Source organism: Mauremys mutica, chromosome 11, assembly GCF_020497125.1.
Source record: "Mauremys mutica isolate MM-2020 ecotype Southern chromosome 11, ASM2049712v1, whole genome shotgun sequence".
In the NCBI taxonomy this organism is placed as follows: domain Eukaryota; kingdom Metazoa; phylum Chordata; order Testudines; family Geoemydidae; genus Mauremys; species Mauremys mutica.
The window spans coordinates 56,982,974-57,009,775 of NC_059082.1; the positions used below are offsets into that span (position 1 = coordinate 56,982,974).

Consider the following 26,802-nt stretch of genomic DNA (forward strand, 5'->3'; position numbering starts at 1 on the left):
CCGCAAGCTGTCATTAGTACGCACACAAAAGGTCAGCCAATGAAAACAGGTACCCTCACCTTTCCATGGGGGAAAGACAAATTTGGGCATAGGAGGAAGGATTTCTCCCTATAAAAGGGTGGCAATCCTCCATTAGGGCAGGCGATACACCCATCCTTCTATTCTCCATCGCCTCACCCTGCCTACACCTACGAAAGCTGTCAACTACTGATAAGTCATAGTGTTCTGTCCTTTCACAGCTGTAAGTATGAAATAATTCTTAATTTCTACTTCACCTCTAAAGCATCTATGCTAAGAAGGGTTTAAATCATAGCCAGTCTTTTGGTAACTTCCTCTAGCAAAGGTGTGAAATCTTCTGAGTGCTATTGCTGCAAAGTGCATTTATAACTGTGTAATATCATATCATATCTCTTAAAGAACTGTGATATTTTGTAACTTTGTAATCTCATACTGCTTTTAACATTTTACATTTACTTCTTGTTTTATTGATTTTAAATAAAAGGTCTTGTTTGACTAAACTCTGTCCCTGTCTAAATTCCTGTTATACCCCAATCTCCTTGTATTAAATTCTGTGAAGCCTGATTCAAGACGAACTTTTATCTTCTGATCACACATATTGGCGAGCCATACCCATATTATTAATACTTATCACTTATTATTAACATTACTAATTAATTAGAAAATTAATTATTAAATAAAACTAAATTAAGTGGATAAATTCCACTGTCCCTACTAACCCTCCCCAAATCAGGCTACAGCCTGGTCCATCAGTTCACAGTGCACTCTCATCATTTTAAACTTGCACATTGTATACTTTTGCCATTTCATTGTTCAGTGTCTTGCACCTTTTTAGCCTATTACTGCTCCTTGAGAGTTTTAAATATATTGACATTCATGTAATGAAAAGGCCTTTCTTTAATAAAATTCTTGCTGTCTGTATTGTATTTACACCAAAAGACACTCCAAGGAAATATCGCGGCTTTACATCAATTTTCAGAATTATCTCTTTTTTTTTTATATATTTTGTTTAATTTTAAAGAGAAAAGGGGCTATTTGAATGGAGCAATTATATACCCCCCCTCGATGCTCCAGTTACAATGAGCTCCGCTGTTTCTGGCTACGTGTGCATGACACTGAGGAAAGCAGGCAAGGGACCAGCTCTGTTGCATCGTTACTATTATGCCGATTATCCCGCAGTCCCGGGGCGGGGAAGCCCAGGTCCCGCCCCAAGGGGCTCCCCACAGTCCGAGCCCGGCGCTGCTCCAGGCTGCCTGGATCCCCTTAGCCACTAGCTCCTCCCCCGCCCCGCCCCGCGCGCTACAGGCGGCTCCACCTCCCCCTGGCGTCTCCGCCCCCTGGGCTCGGGCTCGGGGCCAGGCCCGAGCAGGCAGCCTCGCTCTGATGCCAAGATGGCGCCCGTTGTGAGTGGGCTCTAAGTACCCTGCGCGCGGTCAGCGGCCCTTCCTCTCCGTGCCGCCTCCCCTCCCCTCCCCACTACGTCAGCGTCACAATATGGCGGCCCCCGCGATGCTCCTGCAGCTGGTGGCGGCGGGGCTGGCGCTGTGCGCGGCGCTGCTGTGGTTGCGGGGGCGGCCGGCCGGGCCGGAGCGGGCCCGAGGGCGGGTGTGCGTGGCGGTGCTGGGCGACCTGGGCCGCAGCCCCCGCATGCAGTACCACGCGCTGGCCCTGGCCCGGCACGGACACGGCGTCACCCTGCTGGGCTTCCTCAGTGAGTGAGTCCGGTCCGGCCCAGCTCCCTGTGGGGACCCTGCCGGGCTTCCTGTACCGGTCTGGGCCTGCCTCCCCGCCCTCCTTCGGACCAGGTCCTGCCCCACGCCCGGGCACGGCGTCACCCTTCTGGGCTTCCTCGGTGGTCCGTCCCCCCTACTCCAGGCATGGCTGGGGTCACCCTGTGGGGGTTCATCACTGCGTGAGACCCGATCCACCACACACACACACACCCCTCTCCTGGCCCTGCCACTCACCCAGGCATGGTTATGGTGTCATCCTCCTGAGTTTCCTCAGTGAAACACCCAGGGACACCTTCAGTCCCAGGAGCCACATTGAACCATGCCCGGGGACGGTTTGGAGCCCACCTCTAAGCTGGGTTCAGTGGGGGCCAGGGTAGATGGCTGCATGTTTAATATCGAGTCACCTAACAGCAGCCACCTGTCCCCGATTAGCCTTGCTCCATACTAAGATTCATGCCCTTGCCCCAACCTGGGGGCAGCTAACCAGGGTGGCAGTTGCCAGCCTTATACTCCAAACCTAAGTGCTTTAGATGCTCACAGGGACATCTCTCAGCGTGCTGCGTCGCTGTGATCCAAGTGTTCCCCGGGTGGGGTGATTATTGGTCCCAGCATGAGTGCTGCTCACAGCTTCCTTCACTCAGATCAAAGTGCCACCAGCTGTATATGCTCATCTTAGTATTCTAGATGTTCTCTACTTGGAACTGGATCAATAACTTTAGGGATGTTTCATATTAAAATGGTGGTTTTTTTTCCTAAATTCACCTTTACTTTACAAGTTTAATAATATGTCCAGTTATAGTAACAGTCTTGTATGTGTGTTCAGTAAACATCTGGCTGTAGAACAGTTTCTTTTTCTTCCAGGCACAAAGCCACATAGTGACATTTTGTGCAATGAAAAGATACACATTGTATCTATTTCAGAACTGAAAGTATTGCAAGGTAAGTTCAGTGAGTTAGGTGATTTTTAGTTGTACACGTATCAATATTTCAAATTCTGTTTCTGTTCTGAAGGTACTTATCATTATTGTTCAGTTGGAAAACCAATTCTTAGGGTCTGGGTTTAACTTCCAGAGTACAGTGGGTACCATTGCTTCTTTTAAAGAGGGAGGGAAAATTTTCATTTCATACAAAAGTTTTTTGTTTTTTTTTAAAAATGTGTTGGTATTCTTTGTACCAGAGAACAGAATCTGGCTCAAAATTAGCATATTAGTTTATCTTACATGGAAGCTACAGACACTGTTATCATGTTTAACAATCTGAGCACTCACATGAAAACTTGGACAATGCCTTTAAAGTAAATTGGCCTACTTCTGAGCAAGTGGTTGGAATTACATGTTTATGCTGTGTGTATCTACTTATGCTCTATGAATTTCTCTTTTTTCTAAAACAAAGGCCATGAAGTAATGTGTTAATTTTTAAAGGATTCCATCACTTTAAAAAAAAAGTTCCTTCTATATGTTGTTTCTAAATGAATTTCATATTTAGGGTGTGCTGTGTGAAATTTTGACAAAGATTTCTGTCATTTTACAGTTGGTCCTAAGATTTTCCAGTATATTACAAAAGTTATTGCACAGGCAATACAGCTGTTCTATACAATGCTGAAGATAGATCATCCATCTTATATTCTTCTTCAGGTATATATGTAGATATATAGTTATGTGTTTATTGTATCATACTGCAGTACATTTTTCCAGGAACATCAAAAAACATAGTGACTGTTCATTTTGGTGATAAAACTACTAGTGCGGAATGAATAGTGGAAACAAATTTGTGCAAATGTGAATTTTGATTCATATATTTGCAACCTTTGTGTTCACTTTTTTTCATTAATTTTTGAGCATTCAGACTTTATTGGCACAAACACTAGCGAACTGAATTTAGCACAGATGCTTGAGTCTTTACAAAAAGCAAATTTCAATTGCATATTTGAGGGTAGAATTTGAAATCCATTCTAATGCACACAGCACAATTGTGCCTTAAGCAGTCAAATATAGAATTCAGAATTATCTGTGTTAAATAATCTAATGAGAACAGAACAATACCACAATTTGTCTACCAGTGTAAATTGCATATTCTGTGTTTTCTTGTAAAATCACAATTCATACCACATTGATTAATACAAATGTAGAGTTATTCCAGTCAAATATTTACTTACACACATTTAAAGTAAATGAATTTTTAACTCTCATTATATTGTTAAGGCCTCAGTCCAGCAAACATTTAGATAAATACTTAACTTTAGTCATGTGAATAGTCCTGTTGAAATCAGTTTTCTAAGTGGAATTAATGTTGGCTGCAGATGCCAAATTGAGAGCATGGAGGGGTGAAAGCTTTTATCTACAGAACAAATACAACATGAGCGAACAGCAGTATGAACTTCACATTGCTCCTCTTCCCCCAACAATGTGCCTCGAACTTCACTTGGAGGTACCATCTCTAGGAGTGAGAAAGTAGCTCTGTTTCCGTAGCAATGATTATGGATCTCTCTGCTGCCATTTAGAGCTAGTTTTGATGGTAGTTGTTGTGATTAGATGTATGACCGCTAGGGACTGAGATTAACCAGCTCTTTTCACATACGTTACTGAGTAGTTGCCTGATTCCTGTGACCAAAAGTCATAACTCAGGGGCTGTATTTGAACCAGAGACCTAGAGATTGTTAAAAGCAGTGTCAGTCCAATCCTTTCCTTTTCTGTCAGCTAATAAGCGGTTTGTTGTTTTGTCATAATTAGCTGCTGTTTTTTTGTTTTATTTATTAAACAGAATCCTCCAGGCCTGCCTAGTATAGCTGTTACCTGGGTGGTTTGCCTTGTACGAAGAAGCAAATTGATCATTGATTGGCACAACTATGGTTATACTATAATGAGTCTGATTCATGGAAAAAATCACCCTATAGTACAAATTGCAGAGTGGTTTGTATAGAAGTCTTTATTTTTCTCTTACAAATTGTATATTGTTTACTGCATACAAAAAGGTGGAAGGTAGTCGTTAGGAGCCCATTGACAGATGTTTCCTTAAAGAGGCACTTTATTTTTAGGTTCAAAATTGACGTACTTTCCTTTTGGAGGTGTCCTATAGAATTAAATAGGAAATGCCTTTTCTGTGGCATTTTGGACCTTGCTACAGAACTTAATAGAAAATTCCATCCTTGTTATAACATTCTGTAAAATGGTTCCAGAAAGCTATAGAAAATGATATTGTTCTCTGTTAAATTTTAGAGCAATTCCTAATCCAGTTATTTTTTGCGTTCTATAGGACTTTTCACAAAGAGTTAAAATGGTTATACCTTTTTGAGGAATGTCCTCCAGAAACAGCTAAATATTGTGTCTGTGTGTGTGTACACATATACCAGTGTTCGTATGTGAAGTGTACACGCAGAGTTGTAAAAAACCTGGTGACTTAGGCCTGGTCTGTACTAGAAAAATAGGTTGATTTAACTGTCAGTCTCGGGTGTGAAAAATCTATGCCCCTGAGGGCAGGTCTACACTACGGGGGAAAATCGATATAAGACACGCAACTTCAGCTACGTGAATAACGTAGCTGAAGTCGAAGTATCTTATATCGAATTACTTACTGTCCTCACGGCGCGGGATTGACGTCCGCGGCTCCCCATGTCGACTCCGCTACCGCCGTTCACGTTGGTGGAGTTATGGAGTCAACATGAGCGCGTTCTACACGTCTAGATGAGACGCAATATATCGATCCCTGGGTAGTGAAGACGTACCCTAAGTGATGTAGATAAGCCGACTTAGGTGCCTGTGTAGACAGCACTAGGTTGATGGAAGAATTCCTAGCTATCACCTCTCTTGGAGGTGAATCCTTTCCATCAGCATAGATAGTATCTACGCCAGGATTTCTCAAACCTGCCCTGTCCACAGGTCCGGCCGATCACAGGTTCCACTGGCCGTGGATTGCTGCTCTGGGCCAATGGGAGCTGCTCCCATTGGCCCAGAGCAGCGATCCATGGCCAGTGGGAGCCACGATCGTCCAGACCTGCAGACAGGGCAGGTAAACACACCGGCCTGGCCCGCCAGGGGCTTTCCCTACACAAGCGGCGACCCCTGTTTGAGAAACTGTGATCTACACTGAAGCACTACTTCAGTGTGCTGCGCTGCTGTAACATTTTAAGTGTAGACAGGCCTTAAGAGGCCTAATTATTTCTGAACCTGAGTGTCATCCATTGGACTTTAATGAGCTGCAACCATGATTCTGAGATGCATGAGCTGCACATACATAGTAGTAATCTGGGTCTCTTTAGATGGGTTGGAGTCATAACATGATGGTGTATGTGGCTGTATTAATTCCTTATAAGTTCCATATCTCAAATTTAAATTTATTCTGCATCTTGCCTTGTTTGTTATGACTAATTTATGCTAAACACTTTATATTATAATTGCTTTCTGATGATGATGATAATAATTGGAGATATACCAATCTTCTAGAACTGGAAGGGACCTTGAAAGGTCATCAAGTCCAGCCCCCTGCCTTCACTAGCAGGACCAATTTTTGCCCCAGATCCCTAAGTGGCCCCCCTCAAGGATTGAACTCACAACCCTGGGTTTAGCAGGCCAATGCTCAAACCACTGAGCTATCCCTCCCCAATACAGCTTGTAGGTTCTGTATTGCTGATTTGCCTAGTAACCCATATTTCAAGGTTATGATAGTAGGTCTCTCATGTTGAATTTAGTTCAGGCCTTTGGTTTCTTTGGGCCTCAAAGGGGGTAGCATGTACTCTACTGTATCTTGAATGTTGGCTCTATATACAGGGCTCTTTAATGGAGCAATATCAACACAGACATCATTTATCTGTTAGGAGGCAAGTGAGAAATGAATACTGCGAGATACAGCTCCTGATAATTTTAGGCAAAATTGTTTAATTATATTAATGTTCATTCCAAAGATTAGGCATTGGTGAGAAACTGGTATTCAGTGTCACAATCTCATTAGTTGGGAATGACGTTTGGTTTATAACTGAAGTTTAATTTCTGTCAGGTATGAAAAGCTTTTTGGACGTCTATCTGACTACAACTTTTGTGTGACTAATGCAATGAAAGAAGATCTACAAATGAATTGTAACATCAAGTAAGTCAAAGGCCTTAGACAAATGATTGTATACAGATTTTCACTTAGGTGAGGATATATAGCTAGCTAGTCCTAATGATTCTGGATTTATAGAAGTCTTACTGTATAATCAGGGATCCAAGAAGCTTCTTTCATGATGAATATGCTTTTCCAAGTATTAGTTCTGAGTCAGAAAGTATTATTATTTGTCCATCCCAGTGCTTCTGGTACTAGGTGACCAAGAAATATAGGGTTGGTAGACGTACATGTCACCAAACTTTTCTTACCCTTTTGTTGTTTACTTTGTAAAACCTGTCAGTAGTTCCACAAAACTTAAATAAAAGTGAATATTTATCTCTCCCCTATAATTGCCTCTCAAAGAAAGTCTGAGAGGCCATTTGAATTAAATATTAGTGACAGCCAGAGATGGGGGGGGATAGCTGGGGCTTTTGGCAGCCACATAGGCACAGAAGCAAGCATGAAGTGATTGAGTTTTTTGGTAATGGTGGTAGTGAAGGATGAATCTTGTATTGAAATTTGAGCATTGGAGGAAATTGGAATTCCCAACTTCAGCAAGCCTTAATATCAATACATTGTGGAGTCATTGTTTTAGACGCAGGCCCTGGGAGACATTACTGCATCAATTTACCATTATTTTACATTTTGAAAGTTTTTCTTTTATGATCATAAGGGCTGAGGAATTTTACAAAATTTAAAGCTTAGATTCTTGGTCACAGTTATAAGGCAAGTTAAAAAGACAATTATACTGCAGTTTATATGGCTATATTATGTGTGTCATGTATGCATTATGGATGAGTCCCTATTTGTAGGATTTGCTCCACTATGCCAAGCCTAGTTCTGCCTTATGCCATGTGAATAAGCAGTAGTCTTGCCAAATCTGTAATATTTTTAATTGGTGTAGGTTAGTCTTCTAGATCATATGGCTTTGTACAAAAGCAGCTCTTATTTTTAATGCCGAGTAGGGCAGCCTGGGGAGGTTTCAGCACTTGAACATTCTGTCCTGAGGAGTGCCTTTGCATCTGAATCAAGAGCTAAGTTGGCTTGCTGAGGCCTCATGATGGTCACACCCTGCCCAAAATGAGAGAGGCTAAAATCTGTTCTGTGCAAACTAGGATTGATCTTCCATCTCCCGGTCACTTGCCAGGGCAGCCCATGATGTCACAAAATACAGAACATCCTCCTGCTGTAAATACTTTCGGAATGTGACACTCCTTGAGATTTCTTAAATTATATATTGTACCTCCTGCTTAGAAATAATTTTTGTATGATGAAGAACCTAGGGTTTGTCTCTGCTACAGCATGTGTGAGAGCTCCCTGGATAAGCACATGGTACTCCTGCAGGGATTCTGTGCCCGTGCCGGGGGCAGAATTCATATGGCCTGCATTTTTCTGTGCTCCCCAAGCAGAGAAAAATACACACACAAATCTGCCGGGGGACACGTGCCTCTTTCCCAGCAGCCCAGGCAGCGCGTCTGTTCAGCCTCAGAGACTGGGAGGGGGCTAGGCGTGCCTGCCTGTCTGTGTGATCATCATTGTGTGTGTGGGGGGAGAATCATACAAGTGTGCCAGATAGAGAGACTCTGTCCCTCTTTGCGACTGCTGCTCCCTGGCGTATAAGGGTTGGGCTTTTTATTATGCATGAGGCAGGCTAGAGCAGCGTTTTTTAAATGTGGCCATCGTGGTCTTTTCTTGCGGTCACAGCCTCCTGGGCTGTGATTGGGTGGGAGGAGGGGCTGTTGGCAAAGGAGTGGCTCCTCTCCTGGGGCTGCCTGCAGGGGTTGGTCCCTACTCCCTTCTGAAGCCACAAACTTTAGGAGCAGGCAACCCAGAGGTGGTGTGGCTTGGTCTTCAGGCTTCTGCCCTGGGGTGGTGGGCGCCAGGCTCTGGCCATGCAGTGGTGGGCTCTGTCTCCCAACTGCAGGGTTTTGGGTGCCATCCCTGGATTCACCCCCTGCCATCACCTCGACCCCTGCTGCCTCTGGCCCACCTGCCTCCTTGCCCACCTCCTCATCCAGGGCTTAATTTGTCCCCCAGCATGCCAGGGCTGAGTAACTGCGGTGAAAAGTGATATTAAACAAATATACAAATATCACTTTTCACATAGCAGACTTACTAACTAGCAATCTAAAAACAAATCAGAACATGCAAAGCACTTTATTTTTGTTTCTATTCTGTTTAGGTCCAACAAAGAATAGAGACAACTGTACATTATTATTATTATTATTATTGAGTCTGCAATAAACCCCTGCATAAATGAATTACAATGATATGGACATGTATATATGTGCATATTTATTTGTTTTTCCTAAAGTTAATTAAGTATTTTAGGAAAAATTCTCAGAGTGGCCACCAGCAAGAGTTGGTTGTGAGAAGCCCTGGGCTAGAGGCACAAATAAAGCAGCCTGCCTGAGTTAATTTATCTCATTCACTGAGGCACAAATGTAGCATCCTGACTGTGTAGAAAAGTTGTTCAATTAACCATCAACAGCAACTTTATCTCATTCTCCAAGGCAGAAATGTAGCACAATGCCTATTGTTCCTATTGTTAGTTAACTGTTCCCATTCTCAGTCAATTCTCCCAGGAGCTTTAAAACCTGTGAAAGTTTTAAGGTCCCTACATTGCCAGACTGATGTAAAAGGAGTTGTCTTATAAATGACAGTAAGGGCGTCCTCAGCTAGGAAGGTCTATGCGCTTTCTTGCTTTTTTCTGGTGCCAAAGTGGCACAATGGGGTTAGATTACAGCTCATGATTTATTTTACTTACCCGTTTAAAAAAAAAAGAAAAAAAAGCCTTTGAGGGCAAATAAAACATTTACCAAGCAGTCAATAAAATGTCAGGAGAATCAGAACCAAGCACTTCCCAAAGTACCCAGCCAGGTACAGGACAATGATTAGCAAAACTGTATGACTTCCATGCGTGGAAGTCTGAGCAATTTAAAATGGCATTCTACTTTTTTGATGTTTGGTGTTCTGTAATGTAATTTAAATGAAAATCAAGGATTATAACTGGAATGCAGGGTATTAGTTACCAAGTGTTCATAACTTAAATTTCATATGTTTAGGAAATGCTGAATAGTTATTGTGATTTTGTTCTGTATCGTAGTTTAAATAAATTACCAAAACAATTGAAACTGTTGTGATTATATTGCATTATTTTGACAAATAAAATATGCAGAATTTTGAATTTTTTGGCACAGAATCCCCCCAGGAGTAACATGGGACTTTTTAAAAAGTTCACCTTGAAAAGCATTAAAAAAATTAAATAGATCTTTTTCCTTCTTGATAGAGCAAGGCCCCAATCCTGCAGATACAGGCACGTGTTTAACTTTATGCATAGTCACATTGACGTAAAGACTATGCAGCTGCTTAACTGTTTACAGCTTTGGGACACTGTTGTGCTCTTTTGTACATTCTTAGGGTGGCAGAAGTGCCCAACATTATAGCTCTTCTATTCCAAAAAGCTTTTAAAATATAGAGTTTTCAGAATCAGATCATTAATTGTTTTGTTTTATTGATGCTTTTAATTGCCTTATATATATATTTTTTTTATTTGACTAATAAATTTGTTTCACCACAGAGCAATAACCCTCTATGACAAGCCAGCTTCTTTTTTTAAGGAAACACCATTAGAAATCCAGCATAAATTGTACATGAAACTTGCCAAAGACTATGCTCCATTTAAAAGAGGGTATGTATAAGTAACAGATGCAGTGACAGTCTTTATTAACTGAACTAAGATAGGCCAGCACACTTATTTTAGAAACTGAGTATATGCTTCTTGCTTGTGATGCTTCTTCCCTGTTAACTGACTGCAACTCATCTTGTTGATATGATTCCACGAGCATGTGGAGTGGGAATGGGGTATTCTTAAGGTGTCAAATACCAAATAATTTTATCCAAAAGTAACTACACATTTATAGTCCAGAGAAACAAAAACTGATAGGCCAGATCTAAATAATTGTTTTTCTTAAATGCAGATCCAGAGACGTGAACCCCTCCCACTATTTTAGTCACATGAGATTCTTAACATGCCTAGGGGACACCACAATTAAAAACAAGCAAGATACTCACAATTTAGTTTTGAATATTAAAAAAAAAAAAAAAGGGAAAACAACACAAGCAAGCAGTAAATAATGGTTACGTCCGTCAGTCTGTACATCTCTCTGTGGAGACCTTTCATCAGAGATTTTACTCTGGAGGGTCGGTCCTCCCTCTTGGGGGCACTCTTCTCTACATAATTTGAGACCGAAGTGTATTATTTTCCAAAATCAGTAGTGAGTCCTGTCTTAGTGTACATTGGTAACTAAAACAATTTATAGATGGACAAGGAAATTTCATTTAAGGGTTGTTGAATCCTGTTTGGTTTATTATGGATAACCTAAACAGTTTATAAATGGGCAGAGGTAAATTATCTTAACTGAGTCCTATGAAAAGAGAAAATATTAACTCATTTACTTAAAAGAAGCTATTCAACAGGTTTCTCAAATAAGAAGGCAGCGTTTTGTATAAACCCATCAACTCACTGCAAGGACTGGTCTTGAGATAGGCAAACTAATGAATATTAGGAATCTGAATGTAAAAATAAATCCCACTCTTTCTCTCTCTTTGTCAAGGTTATCTGTTTTCTCCTCCCCAGGTGTATACAGTCTGAACAATCTGGTGTTAATACCTTAAGCTATAATAACCTTTAAATAGCACATTGAAATAATATAAGAAAAAATTAAATCTAATCCTTTGGCAGTGCTTTTGCAAACATTATCTCACCAGTGATGCTGAAGTCTTTGTGATACCATGTTGCAGAAACAATACTAGACTGGAAGGTTACTTCTTGATGTTGCATTATGGCTTCTTTGCCTTATTGCTGCTATTTGCTTGCTTGAAAGAGCTGAGATGAACAGACTGAGATGAATGTGCCAAATTGGTATCTCAGTTCAGAAAGATGTATACTCTTGTCCTTCCATAGTCCCACTGAAGGTAGAAGATGCACCTCTTTCAGGGGAGTGGCAGGATCCAAATATTAGCTGTTAGCACACTTTCATTGGCTCAGCACCTTCATGGGATGACATTGGTAAAATCTTCAGCTCCTGAATATGCATTCTGCTAATACATATGCAACAGCATCGTAAATCTTCAACTTCATGATCCTATTATTTTGTGTTTGTGGTGGGAAATTTTCAGTGCCTCTCTAAAGGTGGGGTCTTAATTCTTTCTTTTTAGTTCATCTTCTGAGATCTCTCATCTCTTAGTAAACCCTGGTAGAATTAGAATTTCTGTTTCAGATCAGTCCAAACACTCCTCCTTTCTACATAAGCCTTTTACATTTAAAATAGTCTTTTTAAACATAAGTGATTTTTAGAGTATTTAGACTCACATAGCTCTCAAAGCATTGTTTCTTCTTAACAATCCTTGGAGATGTTTCTTGTCTTTGATTTGTTAAGGAAGTTGACTAATTTCGCAATTAGTATAGATACAAGAAGCCACTGGAATATAAGGCATGTTACATTAATAACCAGTTAGAACAATGTCATTTGATTCCATGTTGATACATAAAACATATCACTATTCACATAACAATGGCATCAGAAAGCTAGTACATTAGATGCTTGCAACTAGATACAAAATATTAGTGAAGAAACACAGCAAAAGGAGCTTATGCCATCTTTAGCATTTAAGGAACAAAGATCTTCACCTTTAGTGGAAACACAGGGTTAGAAGTAACTAAAGCATTTCCTAACTATACATGTTTTCCTTAGAGTAAAATGAATGAAGACCCTAGAGTGCCTATACGAGATAATTTTCAGTAAGAATATTTCTAGAATCCTTGCTGTGGATTTAAAACTGAGGTTTTTCCTCAGAAGGAAAAGAGAGAAGTGGGAGTTAGAGAGGCTCTTGGCTTAGCTTTTGTGGCCTGGATAAAGCAGATGCTACATGTCTCCTTGAAATCCTAGACCGGGGTGGCCTGAGAAGGAGCCAGAATTTACCAATGTACATTGCCAAAGAGCTACAGTAATACTGACATGGCTACAGCTACACTGCATGTAATAAATATCATGGCAGACAACAACTATACCATGAGAAATGGCTTAAAAAATCCTCAGGACAGTCAGTCCAGCTTCTTTGTTAAAATCCTTAGTGCAGAATGAATTGACTCCATGTATGTTTGAATGAATGCACTATAGACCATCATCTTCAAGGTAAATCAAGTACATAGTGGAGAATTGGAAGGCATGCTAAACACTCTTCACAAATTACCAAGGGAACACTCTCGGAAGTGGTATAGCTGGGATATCTGTGACAGCTAGGAAAAGAATCATCTGAGTCACATGATCATGAAACCCAGATGCTCACTAGCAAAATGAATGAGCCCCCAGAGGTGTTGAATGACAAATTTGGAACCAGAATGTTGACACATTCATACCATTTGGTACAGTATTTGATTATATCCATGCACATCCTTACATAGTATATCTTGGAATTAATAATTGTACTCTTTAAATCCTGTTTACACAGAACAGACTCCATACATCCAGATGTTGAGAAGTCTGCATTTACAGAACTAGACATCAGAAATGGAAATGTGACACAAGTCAAAGAAAGACCAGCTCTTCTAATCAGCAGCACCAGTTGGACAGGTCTTGAATCAAATTGTTAATATTCCTTTATAATACCTTCACATTAAACAGTTGATTAAAAATTAGAGCTGTACCTCCCTCCCCCATGCATAAACTTTGCTCTGATACAGGACATTACAAGCAGCAAAAACAAAGTTGTATACATTTCTTTGATTAACAGGAAGAATTTGCAGCTCAGCTGTATGGACTATCTCAGTGTCTACATATGAGGACCATAATCCGTTGAAATTTTTAGTTTAATTATGGAGTTATAAGGTAAATGTTGAGCTCCATGAATGATTAGAGAAACAAGTCCTACCATCATCTAACATTAGAAGTACATTAAATATGCATGCATGGTGCTCTAGAATGGCTCTAATAAGTTAAAATGGTTTGTCTTTCATTTCCCGGTACATTTATTACATATTTATGTGCTAAGATAATTATTTTGTTTATGAAAAGGTCTAAAGCTGGAACAAAATCTGCTGTATTGCAGTTGAGAATGGAAGTGTGCATCTTCCTGAATTAGAATTAATTGGGTAATGATGTCTAATAAAATTGACAATGAAATGTCATGCTTCTGAGATGCTGATTGGCTTTAGTATTTGTGTAATTGTTGGAAAAGTTTCCATTAAATGCAGCAAGTAGGAACAATATGAGAGTTATAGGCTTTTGTTTATTACATTTATAGTACCTATCATAGTAAAAGCACATTGTATATTTAGTCACTTCAGTGAAGATGAGGAAAGTCATGATTGCTATCTTTTCAAGAAAATAAGGCATTACAGCTAAAAATGCTATGAGTGTCACTTATAAACCTTTCTTTTTCAGAGGATGAAGATTTTTCTATTCTTTTAAAAGCTTTAGAAGGTAAGTATCAAGGAGTTTCCTTTGGCTATTTAAAGAGTCTTATTATGGATGTATTCTTAACAATTACTAAGAGCTTCTTCAAAGAACAGTGCCTTCATGTGCAAATGAAAATTCAAATACATTTAAGGACCAGAGTAGTTTCTCAGTGTGGGAGGAAAAAAAAAAAAGCTTAAGATCATAGTGATATGCAGGATACAAGTAAAACCTTTGTCATTAGGAAGTATATTTCTAACCACTTGATAAAGTGGGTTACAGCTTTACTTTGTACACATCATGTAGTGGCATGGCCGCTTACTGAGCTCCTTCTTGTGGCCAGGGGTGCCTTTGCAGTGCCTTGTGAATAATTTCTCCCTCAAAGGTTCCTTACACAGACAGGCCTGGGTTTAGTCACAGAAAATCATTCAGAGCCCCAAACTGAAGTCCCCTAAACAAACGTTTCCTTTCTACTCCCAGGCCTCCTTGTTGGGAGAGCTTTTGTGCACTTTCCCTAGCTTGCCCAGGGTCTCTCCTGTCTTAGCAGGCTATTCCTAAACCTTCCTGGCTGGAGTCTTAGTCCCAAAACCCAGGACCCTGCTGGAGCCTACCTGAGCACCTCTCCTTCAGTGCAGACACTGCTGCCCTTTATTGGGAATTACCTGATGTAAGATTCAATGGGTGAGTGGTTAAGGTGCTTGACTACAGGTCTGAAGGTTATGGGTTCAAATTGCACTTGATCTCCCACTGAAAGGCCATCTCCTGTTCACTCAGGGTACGTCTACACTACGGGATTATTCCGAATTTACATAAACCGGTTTAACAAAACAGATTGTATAAAATCGAGTGTGCGCGGCCACACTAAACACATTAAATCGGTGGTGTGCGTCCACGGTCCGAGGCTAGCATCGATTTCTGGAGCATTGCACTGTGGGTAGCTATTCCGTAGCTATCCCATAGTTCCCGCAGCCTCCCCCGCCCCTTTGAATTTCCGGGTTGAGATCCCAGTGCCTGATGCATCAAAAATCATTGTCGCGGGTGGTTCTGGGTAAATGTCGTCAGTCACTCCTTCCGCTGGGAAAGCAACGGCAGACAAGCATTTCATGCCTTTTTTCCCTGGATTGCCCTGGCAGATGCCATAGCATGGCAATCATGGAGCCTGTTTCGCCTTTTGTGACTGTCACCGTATGTGTACTAGATGCCGCTCACAGAGGCGATTCAGCAGCGCTACACAGCAGCATGCTTTTGCTTTTGCATGATAGCAGAGATGGTTACCAGCCATATTGTACCATCTACCATGCCATAAATTGGTAATAAGATGATCGTGGCTACCAGTCCTTTTGCACTGTGCCATTTGCTGCTGTCATAAGTGCCCCTGGCTGCTCTTAGCCAGGGGCGCAAAAGCCAAAATTGGGAATGACTCCCTGAGTCGATCCCTCCTTTTTGGTATCTAAAAATAGAATCAGTCCTGCCTAGAATATGGCCAAGTGTACCAGAGAACCAGAGAGCACAGCTGCTCTGTGTCAGATCCTGCATAGATTATGAGCTGTATGCTATTCACAGGGGGTGCTCCTGCAACAACCCCACCTGTTCATTCCATTCTTCCCCAGCCTTCCTGGGCTACCATAGCATTGTCCCCCACTTGTGTGATGAAGTAATAAAGAATGCAGGAATACTTGTTAGTGAGAAATGAGTGGAAGGCAGCCTCCAGTTGCTATGATAGTACACATAGGACATTAAGGAGTGTGGAGGAGAGGAGCCCAGCATCCTGCTGCTAGTCCAGGGGCAATTGAATCTTTTCTTTACACATGAAGGGTGGGGGCTGATGAAGCTCAGCCCCCTGTTGCTATGATGATGATGGTTATCAGCCATATTGTACCATCTACCAGGAAAAATTAGGGCCAGGTGCCCTTGATTGACCTGACGGATGCTAGTCAGCATGGTTACCAGTCCTTTTGCACTGCCCCATGTGCCAATAGGCTGATGATGACGATGGGTATCAGTCTTATTGTACCATCAGCCACCCATGGCTGGGGGGGAGCAAGGATGTTGGTGTTGAGTGCTGCACCATCGCGTCTATCTGCAGCATTCAGTAAAGAGAGGGTGAGATGTAAAAGAGTCAAGAGAGGATTGTTTTCCCTTTCACTTCTGGGGGTGGGTGGATGTGTGCGTAAATTGCCTAGCTATGCCCTGACCCACCGCGGACACTGTTTTTGACCCTAGAAGCATTTGGAGCTCAGCCAAGAATGCAAATGCTTTTCAGAGACTGCAGGAACTGTGGGATAGCTTGAGTCCTCCAGTCCATGAATGTCCATTTGATTCTTTGGCTTTCCGTTACGCTTGTCACGCAGCAGTGCGCTGAGTCGCTGCTATGGCATCTGTCTGGAGATATTTAAAAAATGATTTTGAATTTCGTCTTCTGTAACGGAGCGCTGATAGAACAGATTTGCCTGCCCTTACAGCGATCACGTCCGCATCGTCCATGCTGGAGCTCTTTCTTTATTTTGATTTTTAACTGCATCACCACCTGTGCTGATCGGAGCTCCACGCTGGGCAAACAGGAAATATTCAAAAGTTCGCGGGGCTTTTCCTGTCTACCTGGCCACTGCATCCAAGTTCAGATTGCTGTCCAGAGCGGTCAGTGGTGCACTGTGGGATACCGCCCGGAGGCCAATACCGTCGATCTGCGGCCACACTAACCCCAATCCGATATGGTAATACCGATATTAGCGCTACTCCTCTCGTTAGGGAGGAGTACAGAAACCAGTTTAAAGAGCCCTTTATACCGATATAAAGGGCCTCTTAGTGTGGACGGGTGTGGCGTTAAATCGGTTTTACGCTCCTAAAACCGGTTTAAACGTGTAGTGTAGACCAGGCTTCAGATGTAAAATGTTTACCTGTTCCACCAGGTTAGGGCTGTCAAAGGCAGTTGGACATGATACTGGCCATATCACTCCCTTGTGTACCCTTGGCTGTGAAACTGACATACCTTAACCACATCTGCCCAATAAGCCATTGATTTGGGGGAACTTTGGCTCAGGTGGGGCTCATCCTGTAATCATTGTTGGCTTAGAGCCAAGCTCTGCAGCTAATGAGGCAAACCACCCTGTTACACAACATGTACACACACACACACATTCAAATACCTATTGAAATGATTTCAAGAAAGATGGGAACCTGCATTAAGCAATTTGGGTAATCTGTGTCTGGGTTTTTTAACTTAACAAGAAACAGCTATTAGTGATCACAGGGTAATGTGGAGTTGCTGTGGATTTTATGAACTGTACATTTAAAAGCATAATGTCCATATAGTATATTTAAATAGTATAAAAAAGGAAATATGTCTACATATATATTTTTTAAAAAATCTCTTAAGAAATAAGCTTTAAATTTATTTTGGAAAAAGAAACGTCTTGCTCCTCCTTTTAAATCCATGGGATTATCTGTATGGAGGGGGGAAAGCAGAATTTGGCCCAGCAGTGTTGTGGGTGGCAAACACCTATGACTACACCTCACAGACTGTTTCCTTTAAGTATCAGGCATGTTTCAGAGAGGGCTAGGTGATTCCTTGTGAAGACAAAAAGAACGAGGAGTACTTTTGGCACCATAGAGACTGACAAATTTATTTGGGCATAAGGTTTTGTGGGCTAAAACCCACTTCATTGGATGCATGCAGTGGAAAATACAGTAGGAAGATTATATATACACACACATAGAGAACGTGCAAAAATGGGTGTTGCCATACCAACTCTAACGAGACTAATCAATTAAGGTGGGCTATTATCAGCAGGAGAAAAAAATCTTTTGTAGTGATAATCAGGATGGCCCATTTCAAACAGTTGACAAGAAGGTGTGAGTAACAGTATGGAGAAAATTAGCATGGAGAAATAGTTTTTACTTTGTGTAATGACTCATCCACTCCCAGTCATCGTTCAAGCCTAATTTAATGGTGTCCAGTTTGCAAAATAATTCCAGTTCTGCAGTTTCTCATTGGAGTCTGTTTTTGAAGTTTTTTTGTTGGAGAACTGCGACTTTTGGGTCTGCAATTGAGTGACCAGGGAGGTTGAAGTGTTCTCCGACTGGTTTTTGAATGTTGTTATTCTTGACGTCTGATTTGTGTCCATTTATTCTTTTGTGTAGAGACTGTCCGGTTTGGCCAATGTACATGGCAGAGGGGCATTGCTGGCACATGGTGGCATATATCACATTGGTAGATGTGCAGGTGAACGAGCCTCTGATGGTGTGGCTGATGTGATTAGGTCTTATGATGGTGTCCCTTGTGGGTAGAGTTGGCCATGGGCTTTGTTGAAAGGATAGGTTTCTGGGTTAGTGTTTTTGTTGTGTGGTTGCTGGTGAGTATTTTGCTTCAGGTTTGGGGGCTGTCTGTAAGCGAGGACTAGCCTGTCTTCCAAGATCTGTGAGAGTGAGGGATCATCCTTCAGGATAGGTTGTAGATCCTTGATGATGCGCTGGAGAGGTTTTAATTGGGGGCTGAATGTGACAGCTAGTGGTGTAATAGCAGCAAAGAATCCTGTGGCACCTTATAGACTAACAGACGTTTTGCAGCATGAGCTTTCGTGGGTGAATACCCACTTCTTCAGATGCAAGTCTGAACATTACAGTGGTGTAATGTTACTTTCTTTGTTGGGCCTGTCCTGGAGTAGGTGACTTCTGGGTATTCTTCTGGCTCTGTCAATCTGTTTCTTCACTTCAGCAGGTGGGTATTGTAGTTTTAAGAATGCTTGATAGAGATCTTGTAGGTGTTAGTCTCTGTCTGAAGGATTGGAGCAAATGCGGTTGTGTCTTAGAGCTTGGCTGTAGACAATGGATTGTGTGATGTGATCTGGATGAAACCTCAGCCTGGACCAGTCCACACAAGAGATCCACTTCCTGGACACTCAGTGCTAATAAGCGATGGTCACATAAACACCACCCTATACCGGAAACCTGACCGCTATACTTACCTACATGCCTCCAGCTTTCATCCAGACCACACCACACAATCCATTGTCTACAGCCAAGCTCTAAGATACAACCGCGTTTGCTCCAATTCCTCAGACAGAGACAAACACCAATAAGATCTCTATCAAGCCTTCTTAAAACTACAATACCCACCTGCTGAAGTGAAGAAACAGATAGCCCACCTTAATTGATTAGTCTAGTTAGAATTGGTATGGCAACACCCATTTTTTCATGTTCTCTGTGTATATACATCTTCCTACTGTATTTTCCACTGCATGCATCCAATGAAGTGGGTTTTAGCCCACGAAAGCTTATGCCCAAATAAATTTGTTAGTCTCTAAGGTGCCACAAGTACTCCTCGTTCTTTTTGCTGATACAGACTAACATGGCTACCACTCTGAAACCTGTGTCCTTGTGAAGAATTATTACTTTGCATTATGGCTGTTACAAGAGGCACAAATTAGGATCAAGGTCCCCAATGTGAATTTCCACGTTTACTAGTTTGCCTGAAGTTTTTTTAACTACTTGAAATAGAGTTCTCATTTGTACATCAGAATTATTCTTAAATTAGGATGTGTGCTAGATACACACAAAATAACTTCATCTGTTCTGCAGATTATGAAGAGTATGTCAATGATGGAATCAAGCTTCCTTCTTTAGTATGTGTGATAACAGGTACCACTTTTATGTGATAATTTTCTGTTCCCTTTCAGTGCTGATGCTAGAGGATAAATTTTAATCACCCCATTATATTGACTCTTAAACTGATATTTTTTTTTTGGTCTTTCTGAAGTAAGAAATAAATTGAATATTTGTTTGCCACTAATTTACCAGATCAATGGTTGGAGCAAAAAGCAAACCAATGGTGGCATGTTGGACATTTTAAAATAAAAGATATGCCCCAGCATACGAATCTAGCCATTTTATTGTACTCTGTAATTCCTTTGGATATATTTTCAGAATTTGAATAGTGAAGAAATGCTGGTAAAACATCTTAAAATGTGGTTTAAATGGTATTTGGCCTATTGCTAAGTAGGGAGGAATTTGGCTAGTACTTGGAAAGGAGACCTACCCGTTGAATTTGAGGATTTTGCAAAATGATATAGATAGTTCAACAAATGGTATTCTTTCCTCCTAGTACTAAACTAATAACTTAGCATGATGCTAAAAGGGCACTGTACTGCTGGAGGGTGCCATCTTTCAGTTGATTTGTATCCAATAACATTGTATCTACGATATAGCATTATATCCCATGATTGCCCTCAGAAGACCCTGTCGGATTCACTGTCACCATGCTAGGCCCTGTATGAACATTGATGAATGATGCAGCCCCTTCTTCTAATACCTTACAATCTAGGAAGACAAATGAGATTCGCTCTATATCCCAGACTTTAATGTGCAAACAAAACCCCACTTTGGGTGTTCACAGCAAAAACACTAATATATATATATATTGTGTTTGTTTTTCATTTAAAAGGTAAAGGGCCTCTAAAAAAGCACTACAACAGACTGATAGACAAAATGCACTTTAAACACATCCAGATCTGTACACCGTGGCTAGAAGCTGAGGATTACCCTGTTCTACTTGGTAAATAATGGATTATTACAGTTGCTGAAAAAGCTTTAAAGACTCAAGAACAATGTGTGAGGCTTAAGCAAAGGCTATGGATAGCTGTTGATAATTTTGGGCAGGGATGTCATGGTATTTATCAGAGATGGTTTTTACCAGGTAAAATCATGGTTTTTAGTGCCTTGGGAAAAACAAGTTAGTTCCAGTTTAAGGCATTTTCTATTTTTAAAACTGTTTAGTTAATGACACCACTTTAAACTTAGTTTTAGTTACATATTCCAATTGTGGTTATGTAAGGCAGTAGATTTGTAGATTAATGTAGGGTTGTACAAATACAAAGTAAAACTAAACTGGGCATAATATTAATATATGTAATTGTAATGCAGTACTGAACATTGGCATGTCCACATTTTGGTTTGATATTTTCTCAAGGAAGTTATACATGTTATGACTCATTTCAGTTTTCAATATTATATAAACAAAAGTTGAAAACATTTGATTATATGAAAACAACAGTACAGAGTTGTAGACTTGAAGCATTAAGCAGTCAGAAGCATTCAGAGTTGCAGACCAATGGGCCAGGTCCATTTGGCCATGCAGCGTCCTGTAGCTGAAGATCAACTTTGATGTAGTGGATAGGCCAAGCCTATTCCTCGGCTTTGAATGAATGTATCCAGAGTTTGCAAAGATTCATTCTGTATTCGCTGAACTTGCTGGACCCTGATGCAATTATTCTTCCCAGTTTCCCGGTTTAAACTTGGTTTAAGTTGGTATTTACCAGTGCCCTGTCCTAAACTAGTTTTTCCTGGGAAATTGCCAGCCCTGATTTTGGATGCTAGATATACGAATACCACAGTAAAATTAAATTGCTTGTTAAGAACAAAATATATAACTGTAGCTTGTGGCCTTTTGTTATGCCTGAGAAATTGTTTAATTTTTGAAACTGCACTGTTTAACCTCCTATTTTGGTAATTAGGTGTAGAATTCCATCTTAAAGGTTTGCCAATAGCTCTCTATTTAAAAAGCCTCTGTTTGCTGCCTTCTGTTCTTCTAGGTAGGCTAAAATATAGTGGATTGGTCTCTGTTCAATGTACTCTCAAGTTCTGTTCAGTAAATAACACTGGAGAGTTTCTAGCTGCGCTGTTGAAGTTAATTGATGAGATTAGGAAATAGAATGTTCATACTCCCGTAGCATTTTAGAGAAATGAAACTCAATAAAAGCTATGTAAGGATAAAATACTGGTAAAATACAAGTTCTGCCTAATTTCAGCCCCTCAGGTCAGGCACTGTCAATTTATTTGGCTTGTATGTCTGTGGTGGTTTGTAAGTAATGAATATTCATCGCTGTAAACTTGGATTCTGTAAATTATCCCTGTATTGTAAAGGCATTTGGATTGGAAGAGTTCTTTAGTGGGTCATTTAGCCCATCCCCTGAATTGTGGCAGGATTGATTTAATTATTTCTTTACCATTTCAAATAGATAAGGGTAGATTAAGTGTATAATATCTTAGTTTTTTAATTTCTCTTCTCTCCTAATTTTAGTATCAGTTAGTTATGTTTCTAAATCTGAGCTACTCTGCAAAATAAAAAGTTATATGGCTTTTACTCACTGACATTCTGACATAAATGATGTTCCAAGTAGTTATGTTCTAATGGCACCATAGAAGACATCAAGTTACATCAAAAATTATTAATGTTTACAAAATTGTATGTTTAGACAATAATCTTTAGAATTAATCACTTTCAAAATAAACTTTTGAAAAAGTCTGTTTTGTTTCTTTTATCATTTGTAGGCTCAGCAGATCTGGGTGTCTGTCTCCACAAATCATCTAGTGGTTTGGATCTGCCTATGAAGGTGGTGGATATGTTTGGCTGTTGTTTACCTGTATGTGCAGTACATTTCCAGTGGTAAGAGCTTGCTTACTTTGACATAGCTTAAAATGACTCAGATATTTTAAAACAAATATATAGTTTGCTACAAAATCACAATATAACAATTTCTGCTGATACTGAATTGATTCCTAGTTACGCCACAGTAATATGTTTGCTTTTATTTGATAAAGGTAAATAAAATTAAAACTAACTTATGACTTCTAGAGGTCATTTTAAAAATTAACACTTTTTTTATGTGTGTCCTAACCAGAATGCCTTAAAAACAACCACCTGTAATCCCAATTGGAAATTGTACTCTTCTTCATATCCTGATCTAAACTACTAGATTTGTTTCGATATACTATTTGAGAGATGCTTCATTCTACTCTGGGATTGTCTAAACCTCAGTGATGGATGAAGTGGTTACTGTGTCTATAGTTTATAAAGTACTTGTAATCCTTTGGGAGAAGTATGGCTTTCATAATGTAAAGATACTTTGCTGTAGCGTTGGTGGTGACAGCAGCACAGAATACTCTGTGATAGCTTTGTTCATGACTGTAATATATAATGAAGACTCTTTTTTCTTTTTGTGTGTGATCTTTTAATAGGATCAGTTTAATAAGCCCGTAAAATACACTAGCTTTCAGTATCATCAAGGTATCTTCAGGTGAAAAATGCACATTTCAAATTTTAAAGAGTTCCACTTTAAAAAAATAAAAATAAAAAATCCTTGAAGAAAATCGCTGCACTATGTTATAGACTGCTGCTATTTAATCTATCCTGCTTCCTGAGCCAATTCAGAGGAGAATCAAATCTGCTGTAATTTAGCCATTTTTCCAGCCACCTCGGTGTGTAATGTATAACTTAGACTCTCACGCAGCTATCAAGTTACAATGTGTAATTTTACACAATTTTACACATCACCTGCAAATTTGACTTACTGAGTCTAAAGAAGTCCAAGTTGGTGTAATTTGTATGCTATAGGGGTGGAACATGCTAAAATATAAATCAGCTAATAGGAGGATGCAAATTAAAGTAAATCACCCTTATTGTAAATCATACTCCAGTATGTAAGCTACATGTTGGTAAATGTTTGTGTCCAGTGCAATGTAAGGGAGACTCAGAAAGTATAATTGAACCTATTATATGTGAAGGGGATGAAAGATGATGTATATTATTCTGTCTTAGGTTCCCTTGGATTCATTTAAACTCCATGACTGTGAAAGACCTGTCTTTCCGAAGGGTTACATACAATAGAGTACTGCAGACTGGTCATTATGGAAATGAATGGCTTCAGTTACAATGGGCTAACAAAGCATAGACTCGTAGACTCATAGACTTTAAGGTCAGAAGGGACCATTATGATCGTCTAGTCTGACCTCCTGCACAACGCAGGCCACAGAATCTCACCCACCCACTCCTGTAAAGTCCTCAAATCATGGTTTAAAGACTTCAAGATGCAGAGAATCCTCCAGCAAGTAACCCATGCCCCACCTAAACCCCCAGGGCCTCTGCCAATCAGCTAAACCCTGAGCATGTGGGCAAGACTCACCAGCCAGACACCCAGGAAAGAATTCTCTGTAGTAACTCAGATCCCATCCCATTGGGCATATTTACTGCTAATAGTCAAAGATCAATTAATTACCAAAATTAGGCTATCCCATTATACCATCCCCTCCATAAACTTGTCAAAATTAGTCTTGAAAACCAGATATGTCTTTTGCCCCCACTGCTCCCCTTGTAAGGCTGTTTCAGAACTTCATTCCTCTGATGGTTAGAAACGTTCATCTAATTTCAAATCTAAACTTCCTGATGGCCAGTTTATATCGATTTTTACTTGTGTCCACATTGGTACTGAGCTTAAATAGTTCCTCTCCCTCCCCTGGTATTTATCCCTCTGATATAGTTATAGAGAGCAATCATATCTCCCCTCAGTTTTGCTCCCCTTTCAACTGGGTACAGCTTCCCTTCCATCTGGGAATGCTCCAGCCCCTGCTATCCCAATCCTGTCCTCCAAGGCTCAACCACTGCACACCTCGCAGTTCTGTCTCAGGGCTTGTCTTCACTATGGGGGGTAAGTCGATCTAAGTTATGCTACTCCAGCTATGTGAATAATGTAGCTGGAGTCAACATAGCTTAGGTCGAGTTACCCGAGTGTCTTCCTTGTTCTGTGTCGACGGGAGATGCTCTCCTGTTGATTTATCTTAATCTTCTTGGGGAGCTGGGGTACCAGGGTCGACCAGAAAGCGCTCTGCCATCAATTTAGCGGGTCTTCATTAGACCCACTACATCAACCCCAATAGCATTGATTGCAGCAGCATCAATCTCCCCATAGTAAAGACCGGCCCTCTCACTTCTTGTGGCAGATTCTAGCAACATACACCCCTGAGAAGCTCTAGCAGGCTTCTCCACAATCTGCAGCCAGCAGGGGAGGCTGCTTTGCTAGTAGCATGGAACGTGGGCTGCACTGCTTGGATTCCTCCTTGCACTGCTCTCACTTAGGCTCCTGCTTCAGTTAGAAGCCCCACTCTTTCTGCACAATAATGGCGGGGATCACAAACTTGTACGTTATTCTGTGCGGGCAGACGAAATAACATGTCGCCACTGTATCCTTCTTATTCCTTCCCAAGAGTAGGACTTTCTCAGTACAGTTTGCGAATACAGTTTGTATAGCAGCAGTTCTGGACAGTCTTATGCCTAGGAAGGAGGACTAATCTGTTTCAGTCACTGGCAGCTTATATCCCAATGCAAGAAATGGATTTGATAAGAGATCCAGGATCTTAACAACATGGGGCTTGTAACAGAGTTTACAAACCCCATATTGAGCATAGGTAGAAGAGAGAGGAGAGTCTTCCCTACTCACAGGCACCCAGACTGACCACATCCCAGCACAGTTGCCAGAACCACCATCATAGAGGCATGTACCCAATGCTGGGACCAATAAGGAAAACAAGCCCAGCTATAATGGAAGGAGAACAGAGAGAGAGGGAGGCAGAAAGGCCTGGGATAGTGGAGGTGTAACAGCCCCATGCCATGCTGCCTCTAAGAAACTAACAAGAGAAGACTGCAAGTCCTGGAGTTTAAGGGTTGATTGACTCATTTTAGGTTAAGTTGATGGACTGGGCTGATTTGATTTGAATAGAGGGAGACCAATTAGGAGAAAGCTGGGACCTCTAGAGAGACTGTCCCTAGAGTATTTGATAGAGCTATAGTGCATAAACAATCTCTGCAAGTATTTAAGTGGAGAAGCCTTTTATGTTGTTCTCACATTTTCTTCACTGGTTCTGTTCACAGTTTACATGAACTTGTGAAACATGATGAAAATGGCTTGATATTTAGGGACTCGAATGAACTTGCAGAACAGCTGAAGGTAAAGATATTAGAGGCTCAAGTCATTTTTGTTTCCTTCTTCTTTATGGTTAATGGAAAGGTACTGCTTTTGCACGTTTGGAATAAGTAGATTATAGATCTAGTTGTCATGGTTTTTCTCTTCCTGTGTCTTCTCTCATTGTTTACTTTTGGGCAGTGATGCTTTTTGTTTGTTTGTTTTTTATATACTGTTAGTCAACATTATTCAATGTTGAGTATTAATAATTATGCTTTGTGGATTTAACTTTAAAATATGCATTGTAAGAGGAATTTCCTGCCTATAGTTATAGATTTTATTGGCCACATCTGTTTGTGTATGAATTTAAAGCAAGAAAGCACATTTTAGATATTTTATCATCTTGCAATACCTAGAGGTCTAGAAGGAAGAGTCCACTTTACTGCTCCTCTATTAATAATCTGCCCATTAAAGTTGGGAGGGGCAGGAGACGCTTGAAGTGTGATATTTAACTTCTTCTATGTTTCTTTAACCTTGCAGATGCTCTTATTGGAATTTCCTACAGGTGAAAGTAAACTTTATATGTTCAGAAGAAATCTTCGGGCATCCAAGCAGCTGCGGTGGGATGAGAGCTGGGAACAAACTGTGCTTCCTGTGTTTAGGAACAATTAATGATTTCCAAAAAATGGACAAAAGAATTTGCACATATGATTTTCACATTCCCAAGTTTGGTTATACATGATGGAAATGGTGAATAAAACCTTTATATTTGGTCTTAGACAAGTGTTT

At 40.6% G+C, this 26,802-nt stretch overlaps 1 protein-coding gene across 5 annotated transcripts; it reads left to right on the plus strand.

Moving 5' to 3' along the window:
• The first annotated feature begins 1,356 nt into the window (after positions 1 to 1,356).
• ALG1 (ALG1 chitobiosyldiphosphodolichol beta-mannosyltransferase) lies at positions 1,357 to 26,802 on the plus strand. 5 transcript variants are annotated; one of them, XM_044980589.1, is made up of 13 exons: positions 1,357 to 1,421; positions 2,613 to 2,690; positions 3,282 to 3,385; positions 4,512 to 4,660; positions 6,741 to 6,830; positions 10,408 to 10,518; positions 13,341 to 13,462; positions 14,273 to 14,311; positions 19,862 to 19,921; positions 20,724 to 20,834; positions 22,610 to 22,724; positions 25,983 to 26,058; positions 26,554 to 26,799. In XM_044980589.1, exons 3-13 carry the CDS (start codon positions 3,347 to 3,349, stop codon positions 26,683 to 26,685), a joined length of 1,044 nt encoding a protein of 347 aa, XP_044836524.1. In that variant the 5' UTR covers positions 1,357 to 1,421; positions 2,613 to 2,690; positions 3,282 to 3,346; the 3' UTR covers positions 26,686 to 26,799. The 5 variants fall into 5 exon arrangements, with proteins under 5 accessions (XP_044836524.1, XP_044836527.1, XP_044836522.1 ...); XM_044980591.1 differs by lacking the exon at positions 1,357 to 1,421 and adding an exon at positions 1,772 to 2,490; XM_044980592.1 differs by lacking the exon at positions 4,512 to 4,660 and having other exon boundaries at positions 1,358 to 1,421.

Bases quoted from the DNA above. Each gene is read 5' to 3' on its own strand.
- ALG1 (XM_044980587.1), top strand. From the start codon at position 1,513: ATGGCGGCCCCCGCGATGCTCCTGCAGCTGGTGGCGGCGGGGCTGGCG. The intron at 14,312-19,861 runs GTAAGTATCAAG...TCTGTTCTGCAG, and splicing joins TCTTTTAAAAGCTTTAGAAG to ATTATGAAGAGTATGTCAAT. The intron at 20,835-22,609 runs GTAAATAATGGA...TATCATTTGTAG, and splicing joins GGATTACCCTGTTCTACTTG to GCTCAGCAGATCTGGGTGTC.